At 43.1% G+C, this 23451-nt stretch overlaps 1 protein-coding gene across 2 annotated transcripts in view; it reads right to left on the bottom strand.

Moving 5' to 3' along the window:
* Window positions 1-23451, bottom strand: part of LARGE1 (LARGE xylosyl- and glucuronyltransferase 1) — a 314023-nt gene that overhangs the window by 160870 nt on the left and 129702 nt on the right. For both annotated transcript variants that reach the window (XM_035126642.2, XM_035126643.2), the window contains exons 3-4: window positions 12966-13267; window positions 3728-3810 (exon numbers count right to left, since the gene is read on the bottom strand). In XM_035126642.2, coding sequence (XP_034982533.1) covers window positions 3728-3810; window positions 12966-13267 — 385 coding nt within the window. The remainder of the gene's footprint in view (window positions 1-3727; window positions 3811-12965; window positions 13268-23451) is intronic.

The raw sequence follows: 23451 nt of genomic DNA, 5'->3' as shown, positions 1-23451 counted from the left end.
TTTGGAATGATAAATAAATAAATAAATGGGAGGAGGAACATAATTCAAATACTGAGAGAGGTTCTGAATTATATAAACAATGTTTCTAGAATATGTGTGGTTTTAGAGATTGCAGCCCATGGAATTTTGCTGTATGGTGGTGGATACTGGCTACTACTTGTGCAGTCACTTGTGTGGTACACTTCTTGTAAGACTTTTTTGGGGTTCGCCTCAGCCCTGGCAGATACCACAATGCCATTCCCTTTACAACTTGGGCTTCTTGGTAAGTGAGAAGAGACCCAGCTGCAAGTTAAGGAGAACCTGGAAGACTTATAAAAGCAACCCCAACAGGTGGTACAGGGTAAAGAGAACCAGAGAAGGTTTAAGGTTTATTTTCTAGTTGTTGTGTTTTAATATTTTGCCTACAAACCAGTTTTTTCAATATGTCTTCATTGCTAATGTTGGGCGTGCTGATCAGACCTAGAATTCATAATCATAATCATTCACACAGCTTCACTTTTCACCATCATTCCAGCTATCTAAACACACCAGCTATTTAGCATCCTGCTGCCTACCACTCCCAAAGCCGACTAATTATACGGAATGACATGGTTGCTGTATGATGTGCCCTAGTCAAGTGGAGGATGAGACCTCTCTAAAGCAATCTTCACTTTAAAACCACAACTAAAATGATAACATATTCAACCTCTGAGCCAATCATTTTCAAGTGCAGTTCAAGGCTGCATCAGGAAGATCATAGAATCATAGAATCATAGAATCATAGAGTTGGAAGAGACCACAAGGGCCATCCAGTCCAACCCCCTGCCAAGCAGGAAACACCATCAAAGCATTCCTGACAGATGGCTGTCAAGCCTCTGCTTAAAGACCTCCAAAGAAGGAGACTCCACCACACTCCTTGGCAGCAAATTCCACTGCCGAACAGCTCTTACTGTCAGGAAGTTCTTCCTAATGTTTAGGTGGAATTTTCTTTCTTGTAGTTTGAATCCATTGCTCCGTGTCCGCTTCTCTGGAGCAGCAGAAAACAACCTTTCTCCCTCCTCTATATGACATCCTTTTATATATTTGAACATGGTTATCATATCCACATCGAGTGTTTGGTTCTGGCTTGGCAGCAGGTTGGTTCTTGCTAATCGAAAAGTCCTTTGCTTCGTGTCACCTTGATTACCATTTTCAAGAAAAATATTGTGTCATGTGCAGGGAAGGCGTTTGGTTATGCAATTGGTTGCATGCACAGATACATGTGGCGTGTGGAAGGTACTTCATATCCCTGCCTGGGAACCAAAGGAGAGAGCCAGAAATTCCCTGGAATTTCAGAAAACATATGCATATATTGTGTGAAAACTAACATTTACATTTTGTGTAAGCTTACACAAAACACCGGAATATTTCTTCCCCCAGACGCTTCGTCTTCTGCCAACGTGCTGCCACCTACTTCTTCTAAGATATCCAGAGAGGTGGCACCAAAGTCCCAGCGAAAGATAACATGAGTGGGCGAAGCAGGAAGGCAGGCTTGACTCGGTTCTCCTGCAGGTGACATGCTCCACCTACGGAGGGGACTGCCGTCTGCCAGCAAAGGGCAGTGGGTGACGACACTGACAGCAGTTCGCCTTCAAGGAGGGGAGGGCAAAACAGCTCATTGCCACCACTATCATCATGAACTGATGAAGAACTGACTACAAACGGTAAAACTATACTTTCCCAATAACTCTCCTAAAAATCAGGAGGTAGTTAATATTTGAAAGGTATAATAAAAGCAACAAACAAAAAGTCCCTTAAAAAATCCCTACCTAAGATATTTAATTGTGCTTTGATTTATTAATACTATGAATAGAGGATTAGATGATTATTCATCTCTGTGTATTTTAATTTGGGCTTTTGCTGAGAAAAGGTGCTGTTAATTTGGAATTATTGCTTAACCTGAGAAACAAAAGTTGCTCAGATATAATTAACAAGGAATTGTAAAGCCTTTTTACAACGCAAGTTATTTTGGCCAACCTGCAACGAGCTGCAAAATCTTTCCAAGGAAAAACACGAGCAGTTTTCAAATCAAGGCATGCCCACTCAAAATCAGTCAGATACCATGTAAATTGTCACTATTTCTTTTCTTTTCTTTTTAGTAAAATGAAAAATAATATCAGCTAGAAAAAACATGGATGCCACATGTTCTGTCTGAAGAAGTTATGCAATGAGGAGACGGCATGTTTAATGCTTCTGTAATGTCCGTAAACTTGCTTATGATTTGTTGAAGTCTATGTAAGGTGACAGCAGCAACAACAAAAAGCTAGGCTGACCATTGCAAGACAAAGCAATAGTGGCCAGTGCAAAGCCACATCATTTTGTAAGGAATGTATTTTTTTTAACAAACTAATTCAGCTTGATTGCATTTTCAAATTTTGCCTTGCAAGATTCAAATACAGTTAATATTATTTTGCTTGGCTGATATAATATGCTTCATGTATAACTGCACGTATGAATAATTTGGAAGCTTCAGTTTGTGCAGAATAGGGTAGCCTACTGTCAATGGGTTCCTCAAAGGGTATTATAGCACTTCTCCATCATTATTGGATTCCCTACTAGCCTTTGAACACAACTTTTTAAAAAATCTGATGTTGTAAAGCCCTTTACTGCTTAGGTGGAAGAGATCAGTTTTTTGCCTGTTTCCATAATAAACCCAACTATTGAGAGAGAATGTGCCCAATTGTTATTAGAAAACTTGCTCAGGTGGTGACACTAACATTTATGAGATAATAGCTATGGAAGTATGCAAACAGGAGAAGCAGCCACACACACACAGTGGTAGTACCCATATAGAATCGCTGCCAACTTTATAATGCATGGCAAAGTGCATATAGTATCTGTCAGGGGATTGTTGCGGCTACTCTAGAGTAAAGACGCTCCAGTCCGCTCTGTCTTTCAGAGTTTTATTGTGCATACAATGGTGCCTCGCAAGATGAATTTAATTCATTCCACGAGTCAATTCATTTTGTGAAAAATTCGCCTTGCGAATCGCGGTTTCCCATAGGAATGCATTGAAATTTCTTTTTTTGCCCACAGGAATGCATTAAATTTCAATGCATTCCTATGGGAAATCGCGATTCGCAAGATGAATTTTTCACAAAACGAATACGTCTTGCGACCATCAGATCGCAAGACGCATTCATCTTGCGAAAAATTCTTGCGAGGTACCACTGTATTATTTACAGTACAGAGCTATCAGAAAACATGACTGCCTAGTCCGATTCAGAACCCAGAAATGGCTGCTTCTGGCTCTTTGGTCAGCATAAAAGCCTGGGCACCCCAAAGCGCCTCCCCCTAGCCCTGCTGCGTTCCTTCTCCCGTCCTCTGGCTGGAGCGTTGCAGAGGCTCCGGCACCTCGCTGCGCTGCCCTTCCCTCTCTGGCCAGGTGGGTCGGTGCCTTGGCTCTGACGCGTTTGAGAGCCCCCTCTCCGCCCCGCTCCACTCCTCATTCCCTCCTCCTGACCCGTTGCTAGTGCTGTCACTGGGCGAAGTGCTGGTCAGGATGACTGGGGGAGGGTCCCTGTAAGGAGTCCCCCTGACAGTATCTAATACACATTCTTCACAGAGGACATTTAGATTGGACTGGAAAGTATTGTTTGCATGGGCTAGGAACATGGCATTACCTAAAGACTGTACTGAGAAGAAGCAAAACCATATTTGATCATGTTTACAAAGATCATGTTTACATGTGACAAGATAAAGGTGTTACCTGTGAAACAATACTGATTTGACGAGTGTGACAACATCCCGACTGGCATTGTATCCAGCACAGACAATGGCGACATGGATTGTCTAAGTAGAAAGAAAGAGAGAGACAATGAAAGCACGGGGAATAAGAGCAATTTAAGCTTTCACTTTTATTATTCATTAAACAGGAAAACAGTCCCACTATCGAATAATGCCATTTGTTGTGCTTAATGCTCATCTGACGCTTGTATGGTATGTTAAACAGCACGTATGTTAAATATTTGTAACACCATATACATTTGAAATAATTGCTTCAAGACACCTGAAGTTTTATTATGTAGATTGATAGATATAGATGAGAGAGATGATAGATGGATAGATAGATAGATAGATAGATAGATAGATAGATAGATAGATGATAGATAGATAGATATAGAATATGATGCAGGAAAAGGGGATGGTAGAAGTTATGATAACCAGCCTTCAGAAGTTCACAAATAAGTTGAGACTTCCCAAGTTTATGACCAAACAAAAACCCTTTCCAGGGAGAGTTCACATGTTCTAGGTCAGGCATAGGCAAACTCGGCCCTCCAGATGTTTTGGGACTACAACTCCCATCATCCCTAGCTAACAGGACCAGTGGTCAGGGATGATTGGAATTGTAGTCCCAAAACATCTGGAGGGCCAAGTTTGCCTATGCCTGTTCTAGGTAGGCAGCTAATAACATCAGTATTATTAATAACGAAGGCTAGATTTGAGATCTCCTAGACGAGAAGACCCTAGATAAGAAGAGGAAAAAATCCTAGGAATAAAATGAGAAAGTATTTGGAGCCAATAGACAATCTCCTGACACAAGTAAGTACTCAGCTGCATTCATATGCTCTGTTGAGAGAAGCTAAGAAGTGTGTGCCTCTGTGATACCAGGTCTACAAAAGATGGCTTAAATGCCTATTGGCCACAATGGGCTATGTTCTACCTCCACTGCTGGAGGCAGAATGCCTCTGGATACCAATTGCTGGGGATCACAAGTGGAGAGAGTGTTGCTGCATTCAGATCCTGCTTGTGGGCTTCCCATACCGGTAGGTATCTGGCTGGCCGCTGTGAGAAGATGATGTCGAATGAACCTTTGACCTGATCCAACAGGGATTTTCTTATGTTCTTACGACTATACTGAAGTTATGTATCAATGTGTTTTACAAAACATGAAATCCGAAGTGCAATTTCTGGCCTTGGGGTGCTTTGCCTGGTTTGCATTCTTCCTAATGAAGGTACATTTTGGTAAAAATTTGTGCACAGAACACATCTGTCTGGGGTTCTTTAGGTGTGGTTCCTGCACTGCAGGAATTCTCTGATTCCAAGAATCAGGGACATGGGGAAGTGCCATCCTGCTGGAGGGGATGGGGAAGGTAAGAAAAGCTCATGTTTCCTTTAGCAGCAGCCCCCATGAATTTGAAATAGGGTTGCTATAGGGTTGATTCTTGTGAGCAGAATCAAGGCAAGAAGTATCCCATCATGCTGATGCTCACACAAAGAGCCCAGCAAAAATTGCCACCCAGTTTATCTCAACCAAGGAACAAATAAACTAACCACGGGGAAGATACCTCTCAATAGCTGATCTCATAGAGAATCATAGATATGTGGTTTAATGCTAAGCATGCCCCTAGTCGTCGTCTTCTTCTTCTTCTTCTTCTTCTTCTTCTTCTTCTTCTTCTTCTTCTTCTTCTTCTTCTTCTTCTTCTCCTCCTCCTCCTCCTCCTCCTCCTCCTCCTCCTCCTCCTCCTCCTCCTCCTGATTTGAGAGGCTGCCATTTTTAACACAGAAGTACTACTACTCCAGCCAGCCATTCTTTTTGAGTGAATTTCTAAATGACTTTTGTTTTGTTTTGTTTTTAACACCACAATTTGAATTACAGTGGACCCTCCGGATATGAACTTAATTCATTCTGGGGGTCCGTATGTACCCCGAAAAGTCCGCATCTAGAGGTGCCGCTTCTGTGCAAATGTGCGCGGCAAAACCTGGAAGTATACACTTCTGGGGTTGCCATGTTCGCAACCTGAAAGTTTGCGTAACCCAAGGGTCCACTGTATGGCAGTATTGTCTTTCTTCTTCTTCTTCTTCTTCTTCTTCTTCTTCTTCTTCTTCTTCTTCTTCTTCTTCTTCTTCTTCTTCTTCTTCTTCACCAAAACCCATATAAACAACAGAGACCACTGGTGTAGATCTCTGTCCCAAAACTCAATGATACTTCATGGATTAATCAGATTCAATATTGAATGTGCTCTCTTCCTTAATTGGTTTAGCTTTCCTTAACTCTCATACAACACACTGACTCTCACATATACTAAGAAGCAAATAATTCGCATCAAGGTATGTCCTCTAAGGCCTGAAAAAGAAAACAGAAGAAACATCCCTGTTACTTTTCATTTTAATTACTTTGACATTATTGTCTTTTTTTGCTGAAGCTCATGTAAACAGCAGAGACAGCTGGTTCAAATCTCACCGGGTGGCCTTGAGAACACGAAGTCCCGCTGAAACGAGACTAAAGGTCCATTTTGTTCATCATCCTGTTCCCAGCAGTGGCTAGCCAGATGCCTGTGGGAAGTCTCAACTAGGGCTTGAAGGCAGCAACTCTCCCCCATTGTATATCCCCCAGCAACGCTATACTTCCTTTGCAACACAGTGATTACATTCTATCTTCCATCAATTTCTCTACTCTTTTTATAAACTATCTAACATAGGGGCTATAATCACTTCTTGGGGCAATCAATTCCATAAGAGAAATGATTCCTTTTGCCTCTGCTGAATCTACCACCCAACTATTTCATTTGTAACGAATTTTGTAATTTGGACAAAAACCTATCTACTCTTCTCTAGCATTCATAAATTTATGAACTATAATGCCCTCCCCTAGTTATATATTTTTTTCTTAAACAAAAAAAGCATCTAAGAAAATTCTCTGAAATTTCAGGAGCTCTTTTTTTGTATCTTTCCCAGTACAGTCATACCTCGGGTTAAGTACGCTTCGGGTTGAGTACTTTCAAGTTAAGTACTCCGTGGACCCATCTGGAACGGATTAATCCACTTTCAATGGGAAAGTTTGCTTCAGGTTAAGTACGGACTTCCAGAACCAATTAAGTACTTAACCTGAGGTACCACTGTACATTGATTATTGCCTTCATTTTATGGATCAATGGTCTCATTAGACAGTAAAATTCGTGTTAAATTGCTATTTTAGGGGGTGTTTTTCATCGTCTGGAACGGATTAATCCACTTTCCATTACTTTCAATGGAAAATTTGATTCAGGTTAAGTACGCTTCAGGTTAAGTACAGACTTCCGGAACCAATTAAGTACTTAACCTGAGGTACCACTGTACTAGGATACCCTTCTGAGGCAAAAGAGCTAGAACTATACAAGTTTTCCAGATGGGTGTGTGTGTGTGTGTGTGTGTGTGTGTGTGTGTATTGTCCAGTAGCACCTTAGAGACCAACTATGTTCTTGGTATGAGATTTCATGTGCATGCACATTTCTTCAGATACACTGAAACAGAAGTCATATAGTGAGAGGGTGGGGAGGGGTATTACTCAGAAGGGTGGTGGGAATGGGTGATTGGCTGATAGGTGTGGTAAACCTGTTGACAACTGTTAACGAATGCAATTGGTCTTACAGGAAAAAGCAAGGGACGAGAAGGCCAAAAATAGCTTTATCATGTATAATGAGATAAGAATCCAAAGTCTCTATTCAGACCAGGTCTCTCCATGGTTTTAAGTTTGGTAATAAGTTGTAATTCAGCAATGTGTGTTGTAATTCCAGATGAAGACACTCCACAGCAGACACGCCCATTCGTAATAATTCCCCATATTAAATTTGGCTTTAATATGAGTTGATATTTTAAAGTGAGCTATCTATCATGAAACCAAAAGAACTTCCATAGTGAAGGCCTATTCAAATAGTTCATTTAACCCCTCTCTTTTTCAGTTCTCCTTTAATGCTACTGTCATCTGAAAGGTCCTGCTACCTCTCCAGGTGATTAGCTACTCCCATTTAAAATATATATATATTTAAAATTTTCACATCTTTAGCAATCTTTTGTCCTCCAATAAACTCAATCCTCCAAATGGGGATAATAGTCATTTACTGTTGTTGTAAAGCCAGACATATGAATCAAAAATTGTTTTTGGAACAAAATTGCTAATGTTAAAGAATATTATTTATTGAATTTTTACTTGAATGGATTATATAACTCAATGGGCTAGGGGCAGGGCATTTTAAATATAAAAAGGAGTAATATAACAAGGAGACATGTAAAATCCAACACCACATGCAGGAATAGGAAGCTGGACTTGGGCTGCAACATGAAGTAACATAGGGAAGAGAGATTCTATAGTCAGACAGAAGAGAGATTCTATAGTCAGATAGCATTTCTCAAAATATGATCCTCAGAATCTTAAAGAATTTTTATTTTTATTATGATGAAGAGTGCAGAGGCATCCCTCTTCAAACCCCAGAGGGTCTCAACCCCTTGTGTATGCTATATCACACAATCCTCATCTTAACCTCCCTTTTCTGGCCTTAATTCTCCCCTACCTTAAGGAAAAGGAAGCTAAAATAATGTCTTACTATGGATGGGGTTGGGGGGTTGGGTGGAATGAAATTGGACCTCTCTCGTAAACAGATAACTGGCATTTCCAGTAATAGGATAAATGATGAGAACCCAGAAGGCAAATCTGATAATAAGGATGTTTAAATTAAGCTTACATTCTGTCGCTGAATTACTGTGTGAATCTTTTAAGAGGAAAAAGTTAAAGCTATTTCATTATCAAAATACTGTGTGGTTAAGATAGGTGCATGGTGAGAGCAGGGAAGTTTCATGTTTTACATAACCACTGCCTGGGGCATAACACTAATCCCCTGCTGAGCAAGTAAATTTACTGGTAAAAGTCATTATAATCTGGAAGGCCATCTAATCTAGTCACCCCTTTTAGCAGCTATTCCCTTGTCCAAAATTGGCTGCAGCACATATACCTCTGGGCCTTAAGAGATTCAGCCATCCAAATTTCTGCAGGAGCACAAGAAAGATGGGAGAGAGCTGAAATCATCCTTCAACAATTCAGTGCCTTCTAGGTGTTTTGGACTGCATGCAGCTCCCATCAGCAGATGGGGCTGACGGCCACTGTAGTCCAAAGCATTTGGAGGGCACCAGGTTGGAGAAAACTGCTTCGTGTGCATTTTCTAGTAAAGCAAACAGTAATCTCCTAATCCCACCCCTGCAAAACAAAAACAAAAAACAACCCATTACTTAAAAATGATCTGCAAGATTTCAAAAGCATGGGAATATCATTATCAAACTGCTGGTGAGGAAAATATGCCCTAAGCGAATTACTTTAACAAGGCAGTGGAAGAAGATAGTGGAAGGTTTTCTTGCCACTGAATAAGACTGCATGTTGAATGCACTGGACATATTACGGTATATACCACAACAGATTTCTGGATTTCACAGATTTTAGCTTTCACAGATTCCCCCCCCCCATAGCTGTCAAAAACAACAGCTTCATGTTTCATCCACCCTCTGCCCACCATATCTAATAATGACACATCATCATCATCATATTGCAAATCATCTGCCAACAATACCCTTCTTCGTTCTGTGTAGGACAAATGGCAAAGCAATTAATGGGCATAAATCTAACATCAGAAATAGCAATAACCAAAAACAGTGGGAAATTTTAACCTCCCAGCAAATTCGGGATTGACTGTAAGGTGGCTGTACTAGAACCAGGAAATATCAAAGGTAGACTACAATTTGAAAACCCTGAATTACAATTCATCAAGAGGTTCAGTGTGAACAGAATAGAAGCAATGGATTTTTCCACCACATTGCATGTGTTAGGTGGCTTACCAAAACCAGGATGCCTGTGTCATCAACTACTGTTTTGTTTTTGTGACCGGCCACTTTTAATAACACAATTACCATAGTCTGTAATTTTCTGCATTTCATATCCTTCTGCTGCAATAGAACACAGCCACCTCTCTGGAAATTACCAAATCCCTGTTCCATTTCACTGGGTTCTGCTTGCAGAAGACAGATAATCTCTCCAAGTGATGATGTGATGTCATGCATTCTCTGTTATTCAATTATTAGGAAAAGAGAATCAAGGGGAAGAAAATGGGGCTGTTGATTTGGGCGACAAACAAATATCCTGCAACATCTAGTGATAACTGTAGGTGTGCTAAAATGAGGATACCGTATGTGTTCGTTCATTTTCTACTTATTGTCTGGTATCCTGATTCCTGGGGAATGGGGGGGGATGTTAATTGAATTCATTAATGTTAACCCAGGGAACTGATGTCCTTGCCAAGGAAGTGATGACTTCTTAGCATCCCTTGTATCTGATGGGTTTTATTAGGTAGGTGAGGGAATATAATTAACTATATTTTATCCCCCTACAAACCTAAGTGTGTTGGTTAACAGACAAAAGAATCAGACAAAAGAATTAGTACTGGCATTTAAAAGTGCTGGAATGAGCAGAGTTTAAATCTCATCTTAAGCAGTTTAATTGGAAGCAAAGGAATCAGCTGCTAGGCTGATTTCCCACTTTGTTACCCTGTTAGTCAAAGGAACAGGCTACAGACTGAAAAGCAAGTTTAAAGCGTATGTTTTACCCGCAGGCAAGCATTTGTCCCTAGCAGCAACAGCATTATAAGTAAATGCAGGTAAAATACTTGTGTTTACAGCAAAACCATCAGAGGCATGTCTTCCTCCATAGCTGGCTGAAGAGAAGGGTGGGGAGAGAAGGAACAGGAAATACTTATTTTGCTTTTTCCCTCCCAGGAGAGGAGGGGAAATGACATCACACAGAGCCTTCTCTGCCAATTACATCTTTATGGTCTGCGTCTGCCTATCAGCAAAACAGTGCTAAGTCCTTAACCCCTTCACATGCTAACCAGCAAGAACGTGCATTGTTAGATTTGACAGCCTATCTCCCACAGTCTCACCTAGGTGAGCATAGGATTTCTCCCTCTCTGATTCCTACAGTTTCAGATCAAACTCATAAAAAGTAGAAAATAAAAAGAGTAGTCTGGATACTACAAAGGCAAATCATCATCATCCTGTACTCTTTTATTGATTTATGTAAAGAATCTATAGACCACCTACCATTTGGGAAATATTGTGGTGGTGTAAAAATTCCCTTGACAAATATGACTCAGAAGATAGTTACCATATAACCCTATGCATGCTTGGCAAGTTCCACCACATTCAGTGAGATTTGCTCTTTGTGAAGTGGGCATAGGAGGCAGATCTAGAACTGTCAAGAGATTTCCTTTCCGTTGATAAGTTTTGTTGATTGGTTGGAATTGTGTGTGTGTGTGTGTGAGAGGGAGAGAGGGAGAGGGAGAGGGAGAGGGAGAGGGAGAGGGAGAGGGAGAGGGAGAGGGAGAGGGAGAGAGAGATAGAGATATTCTGGCCAGCTGCTCCCATCTACACTTTGAAATTAGGAAGCGAGCTTCTCAATAGCTGCTTGCAGCTATTTTCAGAACTTGCCGATACCATTGTTTATTGATTTCTCCTTGGTGTATTCTGTTAAGTGCCCTCAAAAAACTTGGCTTTCTTCTACTCAAGTGAGGTATCACCTCCTCCCAGCTCCTTTTGAAATTGAATGGATATAGTTCACAAAATGAGAGTGAGTGACAATCACAAATACATCTTGGAAGAAAGAAGACAATGGAGTCAGTGATGCTGTGTAACAACCGTGAAAACCATTGTCATATTTACCGCTGCACATCTTTGGGGAAACTGACACATTTTCAAGGTCTAAATGAAGCTGACGTGTCTGCTGTATTCAGCGGGTCTTAGGAGGTCTGTGGAGTCTGATAGAGAGTGAGCTTGCACCCACTTGTTCCCAGCTGACTTTGAAGTCAACTAAACAAAATCTGGGGAAAACAGACCCAAAAGCTTGGGGAAATAACCTACCTCCCTGATCCCCAAGAGTCCCTCCTTGCTAGTTCCCCAAAAAGCATCCTCTTCCCTTACCTCTTGCTTTATCTCCAACCATTGACCATGCTGACTGGGGTTGATTGGAGTTGCAGTACAAAATAGCCAGAGGGTGCCATGTTGGGGAAGTGTTCCTAAAGGGGGGGAGGATGTTTAGGAGACTGGCAGGAAGGGTGTTTGGGGACCGAGAAGGGAAACCAGGGATTATTCTCTGCTTGGCAGGTTATTCTAAGCCAGAGAAGAATTTAAGGCAGGCATAGGCAAACTCGTGCCTCCAGATGTTTTGGGACTACAACTCCCATCATCCCTAGCTAACAGGACCAGTAGTCAGGGATGATGGGAATTATCCACTGGACTTTGAAGATTGAGGTGTAACAGAAGCCATTAAATTAGACAATATAATTGATACAAACATAAATGTTGTCCTATGGAACTTGCCAGGATTTTACTGAGTTGCTGTCCTTGGACATGATGGTATTCTACCAACTCTTAACTACAAATTTATCTTATGCCATATAAGCAAATGTCTTTTCTCTTTAATATCACTTTTATTTCCAGTCTTTCTTATACTTTTGTGTTCAAATAATATGGATTCTGCATTGCTTCCAACTTTCCTGACACTAAATTACATATCAACAAGCACACAGCATTGCCACTGACATGACTTGCTTGCTTCCACAAAAGCAGAAAATATATATGGATTCTATAAAAATTATTTGCCAATGGCCCATGTCGTGGGTATAGCACTGAAAGCAGGCAAAGGCCCCAATAAAGCCAACCAGTTCTCAACAGAGCAGGGGAAGAGAACCTGTTTGCAACCCACAAGTCCTTCATTGGCAACGTCTTGGTGGCTGCATGTCAGAAACTAGTAGAGCCAGAAGCAAAAAAAAAAAAAAAATTGGGCAGTTACAAAATACATTTTAATCCCTATGCAGTTTAGACAGCAGGAATGTGCTACTATATAATCCAGTTTCATGTTGGCATGCAAGCCAGAAACTTCTCAGGGCACAGAAAGTTTAGGTAGACAGATATGACCTTCATACAATAGGTGCATTCCAGCAACCCAGTTAGGGGGTCAAAGGTTTCTATTCCACCGCCCCACATGCATCTCTCTACCCTGGTAAGCAGTTCAAGGACCCATTCAAGCCAGACAAAAGCACTCAAAGAAGCTGCAGAGCATGGTTGTCCCTTTCTCACACATGCATCCATGGAAAAGGTACCCAGCCAAACATTGAGAAGTATGGCCTGAGATGGAAGAACAATCTACCTACCTCACACTTCTCGACTGCTGGCTGTTGTCCGCACTCTGAGCTGTTCCCTGCCACGATGCCAGCCCGTAGGCTCTCACTGTCCCCAGTCCCTTCCTCCATGGAATAAGTTTTTGAGTGGTTGCCTCGGCGATGGGGCAGGCCCCGGCTCTGCACAAGACTGAGCTGCTTGCGAAGTGCCCGGTTTTCCTCTTCCACTTCTCGCATGCGTACCTCCAGGCTCTCTCTTTCACGTTGACTTGTGGCTGTGTAACGAGGGCTGTGGGGCTGAGATTCAATTGGAGACAATGACACTGGCTTTCCATCTAGGATGAAAGGAGGGGGGGAAAGAGGCAGTGATACAAATGACATTTAAAATTTAGGTTTCAAAAGAGAGGACCTTTTTCTGTAAAAGTCCTGAATTGCTAAAAACAAACAAACATCTATGCAGATGACTAACCCAATACTGTATATCGATTGCCATTAGGTCACTGGCGGAAGAAATGGGGGGGCGGTCCGCCCCGGGTGTCATCCCTGAGGGGGGCTGACATCACCGCCCCGCTCCCCTGGGATGCTCGCCGTGGGCGGTGCCCCTGTGGGTGGCTACCCCCGCCCCTGTGTGCCGGAGCAGCTAGTTCTGCCTCTGCATCAGGTATGTCCTATCTTTCTTGTTATATATGTGATGTAGTTGATGTCTCAAGACCTTCTGATAATGTAAGACTATAGAAACCATAATAGGCAACCAAGTTCAATTAAATAGATCAATTAAGATTAATGGACCCAAGTTGGCCCTGGCCACAATTTTTAATAGGTCTCCTCTGAGTACAACTAACATTGGATACAACCTATGTAGGAAGACCAGAAATATGTGAGAAACCACACTCTGGCTTCAAACTTAGGTGGCATCACCACCAGAGCATTACTGTCATTCTTGCCATCTGATCCTGTGCCTGCCATATGCTTTGCTATTGTTGTTGCATTACCAATGTGATGTGGAAGAGAGTCACAACAGAACAAAAGTCACACCAATCCTGTAACTCAGGAATCAGGTCAGAGTAGCACCTTCTGTCTTGTTCAGCAGCTAGTTATTCTGCGAATGTAAGTGAGTTGCACACAGAACCCATGTCACTTTCTTTGGAAGTGATTAGTCATGGCAAGCCCACTTCTCTCTAGCTCCAACATGATAGATTTATTGTGAGGCCTGGTTACAATCATTGCAATCTCTCTCTGCACCATGGATTTCACCCAAACAGCTCGTCTGAAACGTAGGAAAGTTTGTAAATTAAGAGGTATCTGTTGCATAGTAACAAAGATGTGCTCTCCCAAGCCCACAGCATGTTCACACTCTTGTCTCAATGACATCTACGCTGGCTTGGTCATGTCCAGAGAATGGAAGATGGCAGGGTCCCCAAGGACCTGCTCCATAGGGAGTTGGGTTCAGGCACCCGGCCAATTGGCAGACCAACTTGATGTTACAAAAATGCCTGGAAATGTGACACGAAGGCTAGAATCCCTTGCAGTGCCTGAAGACAGGCAGTCAAGTTGTGCATCTATAGCAGTAATCAGAGGAGAAATGACCGCTGGGAGGAGCACAGGGAGAGGAAACACCATGGTGCATCTGCAGCAGCACAACTGGATGCCTTCATCCGTCCCAGCTGCAACAAAACATGTCTCTCCCGCATCAGTCTCTACAGCCACAGGAAGTGCTGCAACCGTCCAACAGCTTGGCCTCACCCCCAAAGGTGCACTCCTCCATGGTCTTTCAAGACAGACAGGTGCCGACAAAAGAAGTTAGGTCTGTTGCAAATGCAGAATACGTAGGAAACTGCTTTGAACTCAATCAGAAGATTGGTCCACTAGCTCACAGTATTGACTCTACTGTTTGGCAGCCACTCTTGGAAGCTTTACTAGAAGAGTCTGTGCCAGCCCTACCTGAAGATGCCAGGGATTGAATCCAGATATTGAACCTTATGCATCCAAAGGATGTGCTCTTCCAATGACCTACGACCTCTCCTCCAAACTTAACAGCATTGTAGAGTTTAACAACAAGGAGCCTCTCAGCAGTGAAAGTGGTCAGGAAGTGACGTAGTTTAAGCAAAACACTATACAAGACCAGGAAAAACATTTTGCCTGCATCCAGTACCAAGTTTTGGTGTTTGAGTATTACAATATGGAGCTTGGGGTGGGAGACCTTTGTAATACACCACTGATGCTACTGTGCAGACAATTACAGAAAATAGGAGAATAGAATAATTTTGCACGTGTTTCCAGTCCCCAGGTTCTCTCCTATGTTTTCCACAGGGCTTTTTTTTTCAGCCAGAACACTCCAGAACTTAGTTCCAGCACCTCCCTTGAGAGTTCTGGTAGACCCTGGATGGATCGGGAGTTGGTGTGGCATGCATTTTCAGTGCTTTTTAAGGTAGCATCTCTTTTTCTAGAAAGAAAGCACTGGTTTTCCCCATACATGGGCGTACCCAGGATCAAAACTAGGGGGGGGCAAGGGGAGGGGCCAAGGCACGGAAGGGGAGGGGCCACAAAGTGGGCGGGAACAGCGAACTCGCGCTCCGCCGGGCTGTGCCCCTCCCTAGCAGCAGGGCTGGTGGGCGGAGGCGGAGCCCAGCCCAGCGGAGCGCGAGTTCAGCGTTCCTGCCCGCCGCGCCGCGCTCTCTGGTTCCCCGCCGCGCTTGGCCTTGCCAGCGGGCGCGACGGGGAGCTGGAGGGAGGGCGCAGCGCGGCGGGCGGGAACGGCGAACTCGCGCTCCGCCGGGCTGTGCCCCTCCCTAGCAGCAGGGCTGGTGGGCGGAGGCGGAGCCCAGCCCAGCGGAGCGCGAGTTTGGCGTTCCCGCCCACCGCGCCGCGCTCCCTGGTTCCCCGCCGCGCTTGGCCTTGCCTGAGGGCGCGCCGGGGAGCTGGAGGGAGGGTGCGGCGCGGTGCGGCGGGAATGGCGAACTCGCGCTCCGCCGGGCTGTGCTCCGCCTCTGCCCACCAGCCCTGCTTCTAGAGTAGGGCAGCTGCCCTAACTTGCCGCATGGTGGGTACGCCCTTGTCCCCATAATCTTTAGTTCTGATATTATCGGTGAGCAATTCTATTATTAATGACTCTGATACATCTACTGCCAGAAAGCAGTTGTGTAACACCAACGTGTTAGGCGCTATCAGATATGTAGCCATTGCCAAGTATTTTAGTAATTATGAACAGCTGCTAAAACCACAGTGATGTGTGTGGGCATGCAAAACAACTGGTGGTGATGGAACTGTTCTAGATAAACAACTGAGTACTATTAATGCTATATTACCACAGTTACTAAGGAAGACTATTTACAGCGAAAATTTCTTATTATCGCTAGTGGTAATCTTACTGCAGTGGTTCACATGAAGTTATAAATACCCAACTCAGGGCCGGCCCTACGGCTAGGCTGGGTGGCGCAGGGCACCACGGCGCTGGCCCGCCAGGAGGGCGCCGTGAGCTGCGCCCACCCGCTGGCTGGCCGGTCCGCCGCGCACGGCAACCCCGCTGTGCCTGCCTGCCCGCCACACAGCGGCGCCCACCCGCCCACCACGCTGGGAAATGGGACGGGAGGGCGCCGGAAGGATCCGGTGCACCATGGCGCCAGGGGCGCTTAAGACGGCCCTGACCCAACTTTACTCCCAGAAAGCACATCCATATCCTGTGATTGGGGGGGGGGGAAACACACAAAACCGTGGTACTGTTTGAAGTACACAAGTATCATTTCCCAGAGGGTTCCAAGCCACCCTCTTTTTTCCATAGTTACGCAGAGCAGAGAAACAGACTTTCTATTTTATGTTTGGCTTTATTTGTGACAGGAGTAGAAACAAGCAACCCACAGGCCGCATGAAAACCCAGTCCCCCCCCCTCTCTTAAGAAATGGGATAATCCCATATTTTTTTCCATTTAAAGGAAAGAACGCCTTATGCTTCATATCCCCATCTCTTTGTTTTCATCTACGCCTGCCTACCCACCCACCCCTCACATGATTTCTAAAACCGATTTATAATGTCTGAGTAGCTGACTCTTTTAAGAATTCAATAATAAGGATAAAATGAAATAAATGCCACATACCCAACTGGAATGGCAGTTTCACACCCACCTTTTCCAAACAAACATACTCAGGCTGCTACGGAATGCAAATTATGTGTTGCTTTAGGACAGCCAAAATTCTCATGACCCTATATGAATATGTTTAGCAACTCAAATCCAAACATTTCTTCTGGGGCTGTATGGATTACATGTTATACAAGGTGGTGCTTTCTTTGGACAGCACATTCAAGTTCTTTCACTCTGGGGCTGAGCCTCTTCGGTCATAAGGGTACAGGTGCCAGGAAAGTGAAGCAAAATCTGTTATGTTGACTTTGTGAAAGCAGAGGTAGACAACCTATGTCCCTCCACTTTTTTCACTGAGAGATCTACACTGGCTCCCAGTACGTTTTCGAGCACAGTTCAAAGTGTTGGTACTGACCTTTAAAGCCCTAAACGGCCTCGGTCCTGTATACCTGAAGGAGCATCTCCACCCCCATCATTCAGCCCAGACACTGAGATCCAGCACCGAGGGCCTTCTGGCGGTTCCCTCATTGCGAGAAGTGAGGTTACAGGGAACCAGACAGAGGGCCTTCTCGGTAGTGGCACCCGGCCTGTGGAACGCCCTCCCAGCAGATGACAAGACAATAAACAATTATTTTACTTTTAGAAGACAACTGAAGGTGGTCCTTTTTAGGGAAGTTTTTAATGTTTGATGCTGTATTGTTTTTAATATTTGGTTGGAAGCCGCCCAGAGTGGCTGGGGAAACCCAGCCAGATGGGTGGGGTATAAATAATCTATTATATTATTATTATTATTATTATTATTATTATTATTATTATTATTATTATTATAATATTCACACTGGCCCCCAAGCCACCAAAGAAGAAGAAAATGTCTGTCTGTCAGAAAGGCATTCACGTGCACATTGGCCAAGCACAGAGCTAGGATGGTCCTTCAAAATAGTATGGTTCCCTATCCTCAGATAGAGGAGCCCTTTAGAATGCCACTCTAGGACCCGCCCTCTGTGGTTTAGCATCCAGACCACTTCCCGACAGTTCTGTGTACTGGGAATCAATTGCTGCCTTACTGATGCTTTACTGGAGGCAGGCTAGCAGATTTCTTTTTTTGGGGGGAGGAGTGCCACAGTGAGTGAGTGCTCTTGTGGGGTGGGGGGACGAATGATGGGGAAAGGGAGAGAAAGAGGGAGAGAAGGCTTACCTGTTGGTAAACTTTATGCTCCCCTCAATTTCTGAGATATTTTAGACCAGGCGTCCCCAAACTGCGGCCCTCCAGATGTTTTGGCCTACAACTCCCATGATCCCTAGCTAACGGGACCAGTGGTCAGGGAAGATGGGAATTGTAGTCCCAAACATCTGGAGGGCCGAAGTGTGGGGATGCTTGTTTTAGACGAACTGTTAATAGTTAATATTGTGTTGCAGAGTAATATTTCTCCTGTTTACAGATAATGTACTAGTACATTTAGACTGTTTACATTGAGCACTAATGTATTATTGGAAAACGTGTCATATAAATAAACTGACTATTACTATGACTAGAAAAGAGAAAAGGGATGCCACCCATTTTGGGGGTTGGCCCCACACACTGACAGTATGAAGCCCCAATCACATTTACCCTAATGAAATGTGGACAAAAGTCCCAAAAAATATTCTCCACCCCTGGTCTTAGAGGGACAGTCAACTCAGAAATTACAATCAGATAAGAAAACTGTGTGACATGTGAATGTACATCTTTCTCTCTATACAAAGATATATGAATTACAGTAACTTCTAAACAGACATGCTGGCTGATTCAAAGGAACCAACTAATTTCACTACTGTACACTCTGCTTGAACATTTGGGCCAAAAAGAAACTCAAATTCCAAGGCAAACAGATACGTACAGAACTTTTTATTTATCCCAATCCAACCACTTGGTAGAAAGGTGTGGTTAAAAATTTAATATAAATAAAAGAGTCACAACAGACCCTAAACCAATAGGGTAAGCAGATGGTGGGTGCTCAGAAAGGCAAGATAACACCTGCACATCTGTATTCAGTCTAATAAGTTTCACACCCAGTGGGGGTGGGGAAAATTTGGAAGAAAAAAACCAAAATGAAACAAAAGGGATGAGGTGTTTTTTTCCTAATGAAATGTGTTATGTGTTATGATGCGCACACATATTAGTAATACAAGAACATTAACACAAAACACATTTAATAAGTACAGAACACAAGGAACTTAAAAATAAAGCAAGAATAGAACAGAATGTGTTGAGCTGCAGGAAAAATGCTCAGTATAGGTTCCCCCCCCCCCCTCAATTCTGAATTTGTTGGCTGCTGCTTTGGCTGCCTATAGACACCTGGCTTTACAAACTGCTCAGATGGATGTCAGCTGCTGGGATGAGGCTGTTTTTGCTAACCATTTGGTGTTTCAATGCCTGCATCTCCACACAGCAATCACAGTGCATGCTAAGAATCTCATTCCCACACCCACTGAGAATTTTTATACCAACGTGTCCTACTGTAAGTTTTTAAGTTGCTCCGAGGTAGCATCAGCTGGAATTAGAGAATGTTGCCTGATGAGCTGTTTTGACAGCAGCCGATAGGACTGCTGAACGAAGCTGAGCAATTTTCTCCAGATGTCTGCACTGTAAACAAGGCATCTTCTAATTCCGAAATGAGTGAAACCTCTGAAAATGCTTACAGATTGAGGGACGTTTTAAGAGAATAGTATAATGAATCTGGAAAAATGGTACCTCAAGAACATTTTGAACACAGAGAGCAACTGCCACATGTACAGGTTCAAGTCTCTTTGCCTTGATGAAACCAGTGACAGCAACAGTGAGGTAGCACGAAGGTACTTTGCTGTCACTATAAATTAGACCAGCAGCAATTTTTTTCAGCACAGATCACACCAACAAACAGGTGGCTATTTTGGGGCTGCTGCAAAGTCAAGCTCCACTTCAGCAAAGCATTGAAGGAAATGATCCAGTTTGAAAAAGTGTAACAAATTCTGGGGAAGCTTTTTTATAAGTGATAAATTCTTATTTCTACAATGGTTTTAATTTAACTAATCCACTTTTTTTGTTGCTGTTGTTGCTGCTGCTGTTTGGAATGAATGAATGGATGAATGGATAGAGATGTCACTTCCAAATGTCCTGTTTATTGAGGATTCACCCTGACCTGTTTGCGCAAAGTTTGCAGGGAGATTATATAATATTCACTGTTTATTGAACAGTCATTTGGATTTTTTTCCAGGGAACTTACACAGTATCATGTCAAGCAACTGTTATCCTACACTTTCCCCATCACTTTCCTTACTGTAGAAAGTCCAATTTCCCCCTGAATTGGATTTGTTGCACAAGAGTGCCAAATATATGTTAGCTGTGCAACCTCAATTTGCTAGTACAAGACTGAATCCCATCTGCAATATATAAAATTACAGCTTTTAACGCATAACATTACTTGCAGTGAATTCCCGTACGTGTTTCCTCAGAACTACTTCCCATTGCATTTAATGGGCTTACTCTCTACAGTGTAGCATTGCCACGTTAGAAGCTGCCATTTGACAGATTAGAAAACACATTAAGAGACTTCTGCTTGAGTCAGAATCTGCATGTACAGATACGGCACTACTGCCATTTTTTTTGTGCATATTCTAAGTAGGCTATATAAGCAGAGACTTACCGGTATCTCCCATCTTAGTGCTGTGGTACTTAGCACCAAGACTGGAGATGAGACATCTCCAAGCCTGATGTCATATGGTGTCAAAATAGGTGTGCTTTGCCCAAAATGCCACATTTGCTTAGATGCTAAATCTACCTGCTTGTCTATAAATGAAAACCAAGTAAGGAGAAGTGGCCAGCTGGTTAACAGGGCAGTCCTCTGCATGCCTACTTAAAACTAAGTCACACGAAGTTCCTCTCAGGTAAATGGAATATAGAGCTGCAAATGATTTCCCCTGTTATTTTCTCAGCCTTCCATGAAACTACTGCCTTCTTACTTTCGTCCCCAATCTTTCCCCTGCAACCCACTTTATATGACCTAGGGAAATGTACAACTCTGCCGAAAAGAGAAGTCTTTAAAGAAACATTTTCCTCCTCCATCGCCCTTTTTGCAGAGAGTGGAGTCGAAAGAAAACAACATTTTATCAGGCTAAGCAGTGAGTGAAAAATAAGATTTTATCAGAGGCTTGACTTGACAAAGATAACATGCTATCAAGAGGGGAGGCTTGGCAAAGATAACACATTATCAATATCAGGAGCGAAGCTTGGGGAAAATACTGTGTTAATACCTATTAGGTTCTAAATCAGCCATCTGTGTTCTTGATGAATTATTTTCTCAAACTCCATCCACTGCAAAAACATTCCCTGCTCCCAGCACTTTAGGCCTCAGATAACACTTAGTGGGATGGGGATTGTGAGGAACAAAGATGGGAATATCCTTTCCAGATAAAATGAGATTTTTCCAGCTCTTATACCCTGTTAGATCCCCGTTATCTTTGCCCCTCTAGCTTTTCCTATACCCAAAGGTCTCTGGTACCCTCAAAAGATACTTCACTTTCTCCCTTGCTGCCCCATATCTTTGGAACATCGTCTTAGAACACCTGCATGATACCACCTCTCTTATTTCATGCAAATCTTTCCTTAAAACCCTGAGAAGTTTAATTTTCAACCAGTGCTCCACACTCTTAACCAGGCATCCCCAAACCCGGCCCTCCAGATGTTTTGGGACTACAACTCCCATCATCCCTAGCTAACAAGACCAGTGGTCGGGGATGATGGGAATTGTAGTCCCAAAACATCTACAGCAGGCTTCCCCAAACTTCGGCCCTCCAGATGTTTTGGACTACAATTCCCATCTTCCCCAACCACTGGTCCTGTTGGCTAGGGATCATGGGAGTTGTAGGCCAAAACATCTGGAGGGCCGCAGTTTGGGGATGCCTGATCTAGAGGGTCGAGTTTGGGGGTGCCTGATCTTAACCATGGATAATAGCTTCAGTTTCTATTCATTTCTTTCTTAAATGCCCCAAGCAAGCACTTGCTAACATGAATTCGTGGTACGACAACAGACTCTTTTTAACCTTGGGTTTGGGGGCACTCCCTACTGCTGTAATGTCTAGCTGAGAAACAAGACAGACCATTGCCAGAAGAGTAAAAGGAAATTTGGTAAATTCACAAATGCATGCCTCAGATATGTTAAAATCATGATTCAGTAAATATCAATGGATGAAAAAAGGCTAACTCAGCACCCAGATGTGGTTAATTCAGATTCTCTTGCTGAATAGTCTCAGCTGCTCATCAGCAGAAGACTCCAGCTGCTAATTATTGAGTTAAACTTTTGAGCAGTATTTGTCTATGTAAAAGGATTCTTTCCCCTGCTGACGCAACTATGGAGACTGGAATTTGTGTTCCAATTGTGCAGCATTGATTTTCAGGGACAAAGGTGGCAGGGTGAGCTTTGGATTTCTCTTTCAGTACAAATGAATGAAAGGATGTTAACAATTCAACAAATACAGCTATTCTTTCTCAGACATACATACACATAAGCAGATGTAAAGACTCATCTGCTTGTACCTTGGAATTAAGACATGTATTGAAATAATTCTTCTAAGAAATCACACACACACAATAAATGTTAGGTGAATATGTTCTCTGGAAGCATTTTCAAAGCTGAAATAATATGTTCACATGAATGGAGTTTTACCTTCATAACCCTATCCTCCCAACTGTTGTACTATATAGAATCAGAGGGGTTGTAGGCTAGTCCATCTAGATGCCCAAATCTAGGAAATATGCAGGTAATCCACAGCAAGTGTGTTCCAAACAGATGGCTGTCCAGTCCAGTCTCTGCTTGAAGATCTCCAGCTAGAGAAAACCACCACCTCTTAGGTAACTGGTTGGTTACACTATCAACTGGAGGGCACTGTGTTGGAGTACACTGATCAAAATGTTTCTTCTAATGTTCAACCAACCAAAACATTAAGTCCAACATATCTAGTCCTGCCTTCTGTAGTAACAAAGAACAAGTCCTTGCCCTCTTCTGTGTGACAACCCTTTAGTTATTTTTAAAAGTAGTACAATGTCTAGTCAGTCTACTAGTCTTCTCTTCTTCAGGCTAAACACATCCAGTTCCACAACTCTTTCCTTCTTCATTGTTGTTGTTTAGTCGTTTAGTCGTGTCCGACTCTTCGTGACCCCATGGACCATAGCACGCCAGGCACTCCTGTCTTGCACTGCCTCCCGCAGTTTGGTCAAACTCATGTTCGTAGCTTCGAGAACACTATCCAACCATCTTGTCCTCTGTCGTCCCCTTCTCCTAGTGCCCTCAATCTTTCCCAACATCAGGGTCTTTTCCAAGGATTCTTCTCTTCTCATGAGGTGGCCAAAGTATTGGAGCCTCAGCTTCACGATCCGTCCTTCCAGGGAGCACTCAGGGCTGATTTCCTTAAGAATGGATAGGTTTGATCTTC

The sequence above is a fragment of the Zootoca vivipara genome, chromosome 10, assembly GCF_963506605.1.
Source record: "Zootoca vivipara chromosome 10, rZooViv1.1, whole genome shotgun sequence".
NCBI lineage: Eukaryota > Metazoa > Chordata > Lepidosauria > Squamata > Lacertidae > Zootoca > Zootoca vivipara.
The sequence above is the reverse complement of the archived record's forward strand: the minus strand, read 5'-3'. Positions and strand labels throughout refer to the sequence as shown.